Source organism: Pristiophorus japonicus, chromosome 6 (genome assembly GCF_044704955.1).
Source record: "Pristiophorus japonicus isolate sPriJap1 chromosome 6, sPriJap1.hap1, whole genome shotgun sequence".
NCBI classification, from domain to species: domain Eukaryota; kingdom Metazoa; phylum Chordata; class Chondrichthyes; family Pristiophoridae; genus Pristiophorus; species Pristiophorus japonicus.
The window spans coordinates 66,092,940-66,106,260 of record NC_091982.1 but is presented as its reverse complement, the minus strand read 5'-3'; the positions used below and the strand labels follow the sequence as shown (position 1 = coordinate 66,106,260).

At 47.6% G+C, this 13,321-nt stretch overlaps 1 protein-coding gene across 1 annotated transcript in view; it reads left to right on the top strand.

Annotated features, from left to right (window-relative positions):
* Nucleotides 1–13,321, top strand: part of f9a (coagulation factor IXa) — an 86,246-nt gene that overhangs the window by 16,903 nt on the left and 56,022 nt on the right. Inside the window, exons 4-5 of the mRNA XM_070883965.1 lie at nt 2,581–2,694; nt 11,867–12,001. Of these exons, the coding sequence (XP_070740066.1) occupies nt 2,581–2,694; nt 11,867–12,001 (249 nt within the window). The remainder of the gene's footprint in view (nt 1–2,580; nt 2,695–11,866; nt 12,002–13,321) is intronic.

Genomic DNA, 13,321 nt, shown 5'->3' with positions numbered 1-13,321 from the left:
GAAAGAGTAGGGGGAGTGGGTCTAATGAGATCGCTCTTTCACAGAGCCGGCACAGGCTCGATGGGCCGAATGGCCTCCTCTTGTGTTGCAGAATTCTATGATTTACAAACTAACACACAACAGAAAGCTTCGGGGTGAGAGTCCAAATGAGGTGCATATTACAAATATTTAATGCAGGTTCCTCATGAAGCTTCACATCATTTCTGTATTTTGTGTTCAGTAAGTTTGGAATATTGACCACCCTCTAACAGCCTTTAAAGCTCTTCCGAGGCAAAGGATCTTAAGTGAAGCCAATTTGGACTGACATTAAATTTGCCAATATTTGAATGAATATAACAATCTCCACTTAGTGATACATTAAGAGTTCATGTGTAAAATCTATCTGTTCTGAGCTGCATGGGCGAGAAGAGATATTGGGCCCAAGTTTCCACAAGAAAAAAAACGGCGCCCCTCCGAGCTGGGCGCCTGTTTTTCGCGCCTAAAACGGCGCCTGAAAAAATCCTCGGTATTCTCCACCTACTTGCAGGTCCTCTGGCCCTCGGCGCAGCCGGCACGAGCTGTGGGGGGGCGGAGCCAGGTCCCTGCGCTGAAAACAGTGCCGGGACCTCTGCACATGCGCGCTACAGTGGGCACGCAAGTGCAGTAGCTCCAGGCGCCGAACTGTGTGGGAGGGGCCCGAAGCACGCAGCCCCTAGCCCTGGCTGAATGGCCTCACTGGGGCTGCGTGAATAAGGCTTCTCCCACGGCCAGCTCCTGCTTCCCCCCCCCGCCCCCGACCAGACCCGACACCCGCTCCCCCCTGCCTCCGGACCAGACCCAACACCCGCTCCTCCCCGCCCCCGCCTCCGGACCAGACCCGACACCCGCTCCGCCCCCCCCCCCCCCCCGACTGACCCGACCCGACCCGCCCCACCCCACTGGACCCGACTCCCTCTCCCGGACTGGATCCGATCCGACCTGACCTCTCCCTTCCCCCCCCCACCTCTCTCTCCCCCCCCCCTCCCTCCCCCTCTCTCTCTCTCCCTCCCTCCCTCCTCTCTCTCTCTCTCTCCCTCCTCCTCTCTCTCTCTCTCCCTCCCCCTCTCTCTCTCTCCCTCCCTCCCCTCTCTCTCCCTCCCTCCCCTCTATCTCTCTCCCTCCCTCTCTCTCTCTCTCTCCCTCCCTCCCCTCTCTCTCCCTCCCTCCCCTCTCTCTCTCTCCCTCCCTCTCTCTCCCTCCCTCCCTCTCTCTCTCCCTCCCTCTCTCTCTCTCTCCCCCTCCCGCTCAGCGGCACGAACGGCTGCAGAATTCTCCCTGGCTGAAGCACTTTCACACAGGTAGGAAGATGGTTTATTAAATCTTTTCTTGGCTTATAAATGTTTATTCAGGTTGGATTTATTTGTATAATATTTGTAGAAGTATAAATAAGGATTTATTGTAGAATTTAATGAATTCCCTTCCCCCCCCCCCCCCCACCTCGTTCTGGACGCCTAATTTGTAACCTGTGCCTGATTTTTTAATGTGTAGAACAGGTTTTTTCAGTTCTACAAAAATCTTCACTGGCGCCATTCTACTTTAGTTTGGAGTACATTTTCACTGTGGAAACTTTCAAATCAGGCGTCAGTGGCCGGACACGCCCCCTTTTGAAGAAAAAATTCTGTTCTAAACTAGAACTGTTCTACCTGACTAGAACTGCAGAAAAAAAAATGTGGAGAATTGCGATTTCTAAGATAGTCCGTTCTCCACCAGTTGCTCCTAAAAATCAGGCGCAAATCATGTGGAAACTTGGGCCCATTAGTTCGAAATTTACTTTTTACTGGTTTAAAGCCGTGACCTCTCATCCTAACCTCAAGGTTTGGTTTGAAGTAAATGTCTGAATCTATAATTCCTGCTCTCCCATGCTTCGTTTCAAACTCAAGTGGCCAATTTCTCCGGTCCCTCTCTCCTAACTGCATTCTCTAATGCTGGGAATCAGCATTGTGCTTGTTCACTTAAAGTTTAACTTCTCTCTTGGAGACCAGAACTGGACATAATACTCAAGGTGTAGCCTCTGTCACATCTCAGTCACTTACAGTGAAGTCACTATTTGTGGTTCTGACTGATGTATCTTGCTAGCGTGGATACAGAGAGAATGTTTCCACTTGTGGGGAAGAGCAAAACTAGAGGCCATCAATATAAGGCAGTCACCAAATCCAATGGGGAATTCAGGAGAAACTTGTATACCCAGCGAGTGGTACCAAAGTGGAATTCGCTGACACAGGGAGTGGTTGAGGCGAATAGTATCGATGCATTTAAGGGGAGACTAGACAAGCATATGAGGGAGAAGGGAATAGAAGGTTATGCTGATAGATTTAGATGAGGAAAGACAGGAGGAGACTCGAGGGGGGCATATAAACGGCGGCATGGACTGGTTGGGCCCAATGGCCCGTTTCTGTGCCGTATATCCGATGTAATCCTATGTTCAAAATAAACACAGGTTTGTAATCCGTCTCAGTCTTTCTGGCCCTAAGTCCCACCCCATGACCTTTCCCCAAGATTGCGAGCGCTGGAGGTTCTGGTTGGTTTTCACCGTTTATTGAAGTTGAGATGATTAATTTTCAGATGGAAACCAGTGCGATCCCAAACCTTGCCTGAATGAAGCTGAATGCAAGGATGGACTTGGCTCCTATTCCTGTTGGTGCCGACCAGGTTTTCAAGGGAAACACTGCGAAATAGGTAAGAAAGCAAGAATGGTCACTGCCCAACACTTTTCCGGTATGCACTGCTGGTGGTAGAAAAGCAAAACTTGTATTTACACAGCGGCCTTTCCAGCCAATGAAGAACTTTCCTCATCTATGTTTCTATGTTTCTATGTAAATCCACTGTTGTAATTAAGAAAACGCGGCAGCCAATTTGAGAACAGCAAGATCCCAAAAACGCATTGTAGTAATGACCAGGTAATCTGTTTTAATGATGCTGGTTGAGGGATAAAGATTGGCAAAGAATGGAGAACTCCCCTGCTCTTCTTAGAAATAGTGGCCATGGGATCTTTTATGTCCACCTGAAAGAGCAGACGGGGCCTCGGTTTAACGTCTCATCCGAAAGACAGCACCTCTGACAGTGCAGCACTCCCTCAGTACTGCATTGGGAGTGTCAGCCTGGATTTTGCACGCATGTCTCTGGAGTGGGACTGTAAACCCACAACCTTCGACAAAAGAACATAAGAATTAGGAGCAGGAGTAGGCCATTCGGCCCTTCGAGCCTGTTCCGCCATTCAAGAAGATCATTGACCTCAACTCCACTTTCCCGCCCGCTCTCCATATCCCTTGATTTCCCCAGACTCCAAAAATCTATCGATCTCAGCCTTGAAAATATTCAGAGACTCAGCATCCACAGCCCTCTGTGGTCGAGAATTCTAAAGATTCAGCACCCTCTGAGTGAAGAAATTCCTCCTCATCTCAGTCCTAAATGGCCTGCCCCTTATCCTGAGACTGTGACCCCTGGTTCTAGACTCTCCAGCCCGGGGGAAACAACCTCTCAGCATCTACCCTGTCAATCCCCTTCAGAATCTTGGAAGTTTGAATGAGATCACCTCTCATTCTCCTAATGTTGGGGAAGTCCAGAACCAGGGGTCACAGTCTAAGGATAAGGGGTAAGCCATTTAGGACCGAGATGCGGAGGAACTTCTTCACCCAGAGAGTGGTGAACCTGTGGAATTCTCTACCACAGAAAGTTGTTGAGGCCAATTCACTAAATATATTCAAAAAGGAGTTAGATGAGGTCCTTACTGCTAGGGGGATCAAGGGGTATGGCGAGAAAGCAGGAATGGGGTACTGAAGTTGAATGTTCAGCCATGAACTCATTGAATGGCGGTGCAGGCTAGAAGGGCCGAATGGCCTACTCCTGCACCTATTTTCTATGTTTCTATGTTTCTAAACTCCAGAGAGTATAAGCCCCTTCTACACAATCTCTCATCATAGGACAGCACTCTCATCCCAGGAATCAATCTAGTGAACCTTCGTTTTACTGCCTCCAAGGCAAGTATATCCTTCCTTAGATAAGGGGATCCAAACTGAGCACAGTACTCCAGGTGTAGTCTCAGAGGTGAGGGAGCTACCCACTAAGCGAAGGCTAACACACAGTGAGTGGTTGCAATGTAAATTACTCCCGTGAATCTACTTATCTGTGGTATGTGCTGGAGAATCTGACAGCCTTGCTGACGTATTCAAAGCCCATTAATGACTGATTGAAGCTTCACCATGTCAATGGCAAGATATGGCCAAAGCCATTTGTTACAGCTGAAATTTAGCTTGGATGTCCAAATCCCGATTTTTGTGTCGGGCATTACTGTGTTGGATGAGGAATTACAATGAGGAGCTTCCTTCTGCTTTGTTGAAGAATGAAAAAATCATCATTTCGATGAATGAAATAATCATCTCTACTTTGTTCTTTTTTGCTTGGATACTTTTTTTCGGTATTCCTGAATGCTCAGTGAGTTTCTCTAATGAATGGCTGAGCTAAACGTTTCCAAGCAGATCCTCAGATTCAACCTTTGGTCTGTAGCTCAGCTCAGCAGGTTGGTGCTGGTGATGAAGGTGTTACATAAGAACATAAGAACATAAGAAATAGGAGCTAGAGTAGGCCATTTGGCCCCTCGAGCCTGCTCCGCCATTCAATAAGATCATAGCTGATCTGATCATGGACTCAGCTCCGCTTCCCTGTCCGCTCCCCATAACCCTTTACTCCCTTCGCGCTCAAAAATCTGTCTATCTCTGCCTTAAATATATCCAGTGACCCAGCCTCCACAGCTCTCTAGGGCAGAGAATTCCACAGATTTACAACCCTCACAGAGAAGAAATTCCTCTTCATCTGTAAATGGGCGGCCCCTTATTCTGAGACCATGTCCCCTAGTTTTAGTTTCCCCTATGAGTGGAAATATCCTCTCTGCATCCACCTTGTCGAGCCCCCTCATTATCTGATATGTTTCGATATCCTCTCATTCTTCTGAACTCCAATGAGTATAGGCCCAACCTACTCAACCCATCCTCATAAGTCAACCCCTTCATCTCCGGAATCAACCTAGTGTACCTTCTCTGAACTACCTCCAATGCAAGTATAGCCTTCCTTAAATACGGAGACCAAAACTGTACACAGTACTCCAGGTGTGGCCTCACCAATACCCTGTACAGTTGTAGCAGGACTTCTCTGCTTTTATACTATATCCCCCTTGCAATAAAGGCCAACATTCCATTTGCCTTCCTGATCACTTGCTATACCTGCATACTAATCTTTTGTGTTTCGTGCACAAGGACTCCCAGGTCCCTCTGTACTGCAGCACTTTGCAATTTTTCTCCATTTAAATTATAATTTGCTTTTCTATTTTTTCTGCCAAAGTGGATAAGCTCACATTTTCCTACATTATACTACATCTGACAAATTTTTGCCCACACACTTAACCTGTCCATATCCCTTTGCAAATCTTTTGTGTCCTCCTCACAATTTGCTTTCCTACCCATCTTTGTATCATCAGCAAACTTGGCTACATGACACTCGATCCCTTCAGCCAAGTCATTAATATAGATTGTAAATAGATGAGGCCCCAGCACCGATCCCTGCGGCAACCCACTAGTCACAGTTTGCCAACTGGAAAATGACCCGTTTATCCCGAATCTCTGTTTTCTGTTAGTTAGCCAATCCTCAATCCATATTAATATATTACCCCCGACCCTGTGAGCTTTTATCTTGTGCAGTAACCTTTTATGTGGCACCTTATCGAATGCTTTATGGAAATCCAAATACACCACATCCACTGGTTCCCCCTTATCCACCCTGCTCGTTACATCCTCAAAGAACTGCAGCAAATTTGTCAAACATGATTTCCCTTTCATAAAACCATGCTGACTGCTTGATTGAATTATAACTTTCCAAATGTCCTGCTACTGCTTCTTAATAATGGACTCCAGCATTTTCTCAATGACAGATGTTACGCTAACCGGTCTATAGTTTCAGGCTAAGTGAGTGGGCAAACATTTGGCAGATGGAGTATAATGTTGGAAAGTGTGAGGTCATGCACTTTGGCAGAAAAAAATCAAAGAGAAAGCTATTATTTAAATGTAGAAAGATTGCAAAATGCTGCAGTACAGCGGGCCCTGGGGGTACTTGTACATGAAACACAAAAGATTATTATGCAGGTACAGCAAGTGATCAGGAAGGCAAATGGAATCTTGGCCTTTATTGCAAAGGGAATGGAGTATAAAAGCGGGGAAGTCTTGCTACAGCTATACAGCATCTTATGTCCCTTGGGATCGAGGAAGACTTACTTCCACTCTTAGCATGAGTTCTTAGGTGGCTGTACAGTCCAATACGAGAACCACAGTTTCTGTCACAGGTGGGACAGTCGTTGAGGGAAAGGGTGGGCAGGGAGCTTGGTTTGCCGCACGCTCCTTCCGCTGCCTGCACTTGATGTCTGTATGCTCTCGGCGACGATACTCGAGGAGCTCGGCGCCCTCCCGAATGCACTTCCTCCACACAGGGCGGTCTATGGCCAAGGACTCCCAGGTGTCAGTGGGGATGCCGCACTTTATCAGGGAGGCTTTGAGGGTGTCCTTGTAACGTTTCCTCTGCCCACCTTTGGCTCGCTTGCCGTGGACGAGTTCCGAGTAGAGCGCTTGCTTTGGGAGTCTTGTGTCTGGCATGCGAACTATGTGGCCTGCCCAGTGGAGCTGATCAAGTGTGGTCAGTGCTTCAATGTTGGGAATGTTGGCCTGGATGAGGACGCTAATGTTTGTGCGTCTGTCCTCGCAGAGGATTTGGAGGATCTTGTGGAGACATCGCTGGTGGTATTTCTCCAGAAACTTGAGGTGTCTACTGTACATGGTCCACGTCTCTGAGCCATACAGGAGGGCGGGTATTACTACGGCCCTGTAGACCATGAGCTTGGTGACAGTTTTGAGGGACTGATCTTCAAACACTCTTTTCCTCAGATGGCCGAAGGCTGCACTGGCACACTGGAGGCGGTGTAGGATCTCATCATCAATGCCTGCTCTTGTTGATAGGAGACTCCCGAGATAGGGGAAGTGGTTCATGTTGTCCAGGGTCTCGCCGCGGATCTTGATGTTTGGGGGGCAGTGCTGTGCGACGAGGAATTGGAGGCAGTTCAGAGAAGGTTCACTAGGTTGATTCCAGAGATGAGGGGGTTAACTTATGAGGAAAGGTTGAGTAGGTTGGGCCTCTACTCATTGGAATTCAGAAGATTGAGAGGTGATCTTATCGAAACGTATAAGGTTATGAGGGGACTTGACAAGGTGGATGCAGAGAGGATGTTTCCACTGATGGGGGAGACTAGAACTAGAGGGCATGATCTTAGAATAAGGGTCCGCCTATTTAAAACTGAGATGAGGAGAAATTTCTTCTGTCAGAGGGTTGTAAATCTATGGAATTCGCTGCCTCAGAGAGCTGTGGAAGCTGGGACATTGAATAAATTTAAGACAGAAATAGACAGTTTCTTAAACGATAAGGGGAAAAGGGGTTAGGGGGAGTGGGTAGGGAAGTGGAGCTGAGTCCATGATCAGATCAGCCGTGATCTTATTGAATGGCGGGGCAGGCTCGAGGGGCCGTATGGCCTACTCCTGCTCCCATTTCTTATGTTCTTATGTTCTTATATTCTGTCTGCCTCCTTTTTTAAATAGGGGCGTTACATTTGTGATTTTCCAATCCGCTGGGACCACCCCAGAATCCAGGGAATTTTGGTAAATTACAATCAATGCATCCACTATCTCTGCAGCCACTTCTTTTAGGACCCTAGGATGCAAGCCATCAGGTCCAGGGGACTTGTCCGCCTTTAGTCCCATTATTTTACCGAGTACTACTACCTTAGTGATAGTGATTGTATTAAGTTCCTCCATCCCTATAGCCCCTTGATTTTCCCCCAAAGGGATGTTTTTAGTTTCCTCTACCTTGAAGACTGATACAAAATATTTGTTCAACGTTTCTGCCATTTCCCTGTTCCCCATTATTAATTCTCCAGTCTCATCCTCCAGGGGACCAACATTTACTTTAGTCACTCTTTTTCTTTTTATGTACTTGTAGAAACTCTTACTATCTGTTTTTATATTTTGTGCTAGTTTACTTTCATAATCTATCTTCCCTCTCTTTATTATTTTTTTAGTTATTCTTTGCTGGCTTTTAAAAGTTTTCCAATCCTCTGGCCTCCCACTAGTCTTGGCCACTCTGTATGCCCTTGTTTTCAATTTGACACCATCCCTTATTTCCTTCGTTAGCCACGGATGGTTCTCCCTTCTCTTACAATTTTTCCTCCTCATTGGGATATATTTTTGTTGAGAGTTATTAAATATCTCCTTAAATATTTGCCACTGCTCATCAACCGTCCCATACTTTAAGCTATTTTCCCAGTCCACTTTAGCCAACTCTGCCCTCATACCTTTGTAGTCTCCTTTATTTAAGCTCAGGAGACTGTTTGAGATCTAACCTTCTCACCCTCCAATTGAATTTGAAATTCAACCATGTTATGATCACTCATTCCTAGAGGATCCTTTACTACAAGATCATTTATTAATCCTGTTTCATTACACAGTACCAGATCTAAGATAGTCTGCTCCCTGGTTGGTTCTGCAACATACAGTTCAAGGAAACTATCCCAAATACACTCTATGAACTCTTCCTAAAGTCTACCTTGGCCAATTTGCTTTGTCCAATCAATTACTGTTGCTGTCTGATTTCCATGCTGATAACGGTGGGTGCTGTTAGCCCGACCATTATTCATACCGTAAAATCAGACCTATTGATTTAAGTAACTTCCACTCGAAGTGCGTGTGTGGATGTCTGATGAGGATTTGATTGGGTCCTTGTGTGAAGTGCTGTGTATTGTACTTGTATATCATTAGCTGATCACTAGAGAGCCCTAAGCACATTGCAAGGTATCCTCTTATACTGAAGTTCTATCGAGAGTGACTGTTCCAGAGAACCTGAAGTAAAAGCAGTCACTACGTTATCACACCAACTCTAGTGTTTAATCAGACGTAACATGGTGCTCCCTTGTGTCTGAATATTCTGCTGACACTCACTGTCCAGAGTCACATGTGAGTGGAACAGGCTCAAGGGGCTCAATGGCCTCCGCCTGTACCTGTGTTCCTATGTTCCCAGAGAACAGCAAAGTGCTGAATGTTGACTGACATGTGTAGACTTCTGTCCCAGCAAAGTATCTGCGTCACTGGGAAAGGGTGGGATTCACAAAGATTGAAGGACGGGTTTTGGTAAAATAATAAATAACTGCCATAAGAATTTTGAGGAACAGGAGGAGGCCATTCAGCCCCATGAGCCTGTTACACAGGAACAGGAGGAGGCCATTCAGCCCTGTGAGCCTGTTACACAGGAACAGGAGGAGCCATTCAGCCCCTCGAGCCTGTTACACAGGAACAGGAGGCCATTCAGCCCCTCGAGCCTGTACACAGGAACAGGAGGAGACCATTCAGCCCCTCAAGTCTGTTACACAGGAACAGGAGGAGGCCCACTCAGCCCCTCGAGCCTGTTACACAGGAACAGGAGGAGGCCCATTCAGCCCTCGAGCCTGTTACACAGGAACAGGAGGAGGCCCATTCAACCCCTCGAGCCTGTTACACACCCATTTGGCCCCTCAAGCCTGTTACACAGGAACAGGAGGAGGCCATTCAGCCCCTCGAGCCTGTTACACAGATGAGGAGGCCCATTCAGCCCCCAAAACCTGTTCCGTCATTCAATTAGATCATGGCTGATCTATATTTCAACTTAACATAAATTTGGAATAAAATAGAAAGTGGGAGGATAATCCAATCGATAATTTCTCCAAAATTTTGTTTGCGTACAAACGGGATTTTGAAAATGTTCTTTGTTGGGGTGTGGGTGTTCCTGGCCAGGCCGGCATTTATTGCCCATCCCGAGTGTGCCCTTGAGAAGATGGTGGTGGGCCGCCTTCTTGCTGCTCGGTATGACTGAATGGCTCACTTGGCCACTTCAAAGGGCAGTGAAAAATGAACCACTTTGGTGTGGGACGATGGTCACATAGACCCAGACTGGGTAAGGATTGCAGTTTCCTTCCCTAAAGCGACATCAGTGAACCTGTTGGGTTTTATAACAATCCGACAGCTTCATGGTCGCCTTTACTGAGTCAGATTTCTTTGTATAAACTGAATTCAAATTCTCAAAACTGCCATGGTGGGATTGGAACTCACGCTCCATGGATTATTAGCCCAACAACATAGGGGTCAAGTTTCGGGTCGCCCCGCAAGATACGCCTAATTTCCGCGCTCAAAACCGCGCCGAGGACTTAACTCGGTATTCTCCACTCCCTCAGGTTGATCTAGGCCCTTGGCACAGCGCAGCACAAGCCGTGGGGGGTGGAGCCAGGTCCCTGCACTGAAAACAGTGCCGGGACCTCTACACATGTGCGCTACAGTGTGTGCGCGTGTGCAGTAGCTCCAGGCACCCGAAACTGTGTGGGAGGGGCCCGAAGCACGCCGCCCCTAGCCCTGGCCGAATGGGCTCACTGGGGCGGTGAAGATTGGACTGCAGCTCCCTCCTCCAGCTCCTGCCCTGGCTCCGGCTCCCCCCCCCATTCAGCTCCCGCTCCCTCTGGCTCTCTCCCGCCTCCCCCAGCTCCCGCTCCCGCTCTCTCCCGCACCCCCCCCCTCCCCCAGCTCCCGCTCCGCTCCAGCTCCCCCCTCCCAGCTCCCGCTCCCGCTTCCGGTCCTGCTCTCTCCCGCAACCCCCCTCCAGCTCCCGCTCCGCTCCGGCTCCCCCTGTCCCCTCAGGTCCAGTCCGCTCCCTCCCCACGTCTTCGGTGGGGCCTGCCCGCTCGGCATCTTGCTGGAGGCAGGCCCTGCCCGAAGTCTTCGGCCCGGCTGCTTCTCGTCGGCCGGGCCCGTTCAGCCTCCCCCCTCTCCTCTCTCCCTCCCTCCCTCTCCCCCTCCCTCTCCTCTACCCCCACCTCTCTCCCTCTCCTCTCTCCTCCACCCTCTCTCCCCCTCTTCCACCCCCCTCTCTCCCCCCCATCTCCCCCTCCCTCTCGCTCCCCCCCTCTCCCCCCCTCTTTCCCCCACCTCTCGCTGTCAGAAACACAGAGACACTGACAGACAGAGAGAGACACTGACAGACAGACACAGAGAGAGAGAGACACACAGACAGAGAGAGAGAGACACTGGGGGTGGGGCCATCTCAGCACACTGTTGGAGGGCTCCCGGTGCTGAAGTCGGTGAGTAGAAACTTAATTTTTTATTTATTGATTTTTAAATTATTTTTTTTATTTTTTATTTTTTAATTTTTTTGAGTGATTTATTGGTTGATTTATTGACTTATTTATCATTTATTATTGATGATGGCTCTTTATTTGTAAAAGTGAAATGTTTAATGTTTGTAAGTTTCCCTCTCCCCCCACCCCCCCATCTCTCGTTCCCTATGCCTGATTTCTAAGTGTAGGCAAGGTTTTTCTGAGCGTACAAAAATCTACACTTACTCCATTCTAAGTTAGTTTGGAGTAAGTTTTCGCTGCCTAAACTTGCAAAACAGGCGTAAGTGGCTGGACACGCCCCCTTTTGAAAAAAAAAATCTGTTCCAAAATGAAACTGTTCCAACTCTCTAGAACTGGAGCAAACTAAAGGCCGAGAATTGCAATTTCTAAGATACTCCATTCTAAACCAGTTGCTCCAAAATAATAGGAGCAACTCAGGCCGAAACTTGACCCCATAATCACTACAGCCCTTGCAGCTTGGCCCTCATTGCCAGTGAAATGCTTCAAATATTTTGTTATATTGAAAAGATAAAAGTGATTATTTTGAAAAGTGAAGTTCTAAAATATTAGCACCTTAACACGTTCCATCGTGGCTGTTAATTGCTGAATATCTTTGTACCCCTGCAGAACCATTGAAATTGTGCAGTTTAGATAACGGCAATTGCCATCATTTCTGCAAAACCGACACAACAAGTGGAGTGAAGTGTTTGTGCGCGCCGACTTACAAACTCGCTGCTGATCTAAATTCCTGTATCCCTGCAGGTAAAGGCCATGTTATTTGCTACGTTACACTTTTCAAGAAAGTCTGCTATGTCACAATGTTCGACATTGAGTTACATCGAGTCTGCAGCGCAGAAACAGGCCATTCATAAGAACATAAAAATATAAGAAATAGGAGCAGGAGTAGGCCATTCGGCCCCTCGAGCCTGCTCCGCCATTCAATAAGACCATGGCTGATCTGATCATGGACTCAGCTCCACTTTCCCGCCTGCTCCCCATAACCCCTTATCCCTTATCATTCAAGAAACTGTCTACTTCTGTCTTAAATTTATTCAATGTCCCAGCCTCCACAGCTCTCTGAGGCAACGAATTCCACAGATTTACAACCCTCTGAGAGAAGAAATTTCTCCTCATATCAGTTTTAAATGGGCGGCCCCTTATTCTAAGATCATGCCCCCTAGTTCTAGTCTCCCCCATCAGTGGAAACATCCTCTCTGCATCCATCTTGTCAAGCCCCCTCATAATCTTATATGTTTCGATAAGATCATCTCTCATTCTTCTGAATTCCAATGAGTAGAGGCCCAACCTACTCAATCTTTCCTCATAAGTCAACACCCCCATCCCCGGAATCAACCTAGTGAACCTTCTCTGAACTGCCTCCAAAGCAAGTATATCCTTTCGTAACTATGCAAATCAAAACTACACGCAGTATTCCAGGTGTGACCTCACCAATACCTTATATAGCTATAGCAAGACTTCCCTGCTTTTATACTCCATCCCCTTTGCAATAAAGACCAAGACCATTCGGCCCAACAGGTCCATGCCGGTGTTTATGCTCCACACCAGCCTCCTCCCACCCCTCTCCATCTCACCCCTTCACCATATCCTTCTATTCCTTTCTCCGTCATGTGTTTATCCAGCTTCCCCTTAAATGCATCAATACTATTCACCTCAACCACTCCCTGTGGCAGCGAGTTCCACATTCTCACCGCTCTCTGGGTAAAGAAGTGTCTCCTGAATTCCCTGTTGGATTTATTACTGACTATCTGATATTTGTGGCCCCTAGTTTTGGTCTCCCGCACAAGTCAAAACATCTACCTCATCAATCCCCTGGTAAACAAGGTTGGTGAGCTGCAGGCACAAATAACCACATGGGAATATGATGCTGTGGTGATAACGGAAACCTGGCTCAAAAAAGTGCAGGATTGGGTACTAAATTTGCCGGGATATAAGGTGTTCAGGAAAGATAGGGAACGAAAAGAAGGAGGTGGGATGGCAGTATTGATTAAGGAGAATGTTACAGTGCTGGAGAGAGAGGATGTCCTGGAGGGGTCAAGGACAGAATCTATTTGGTTAGAGTTG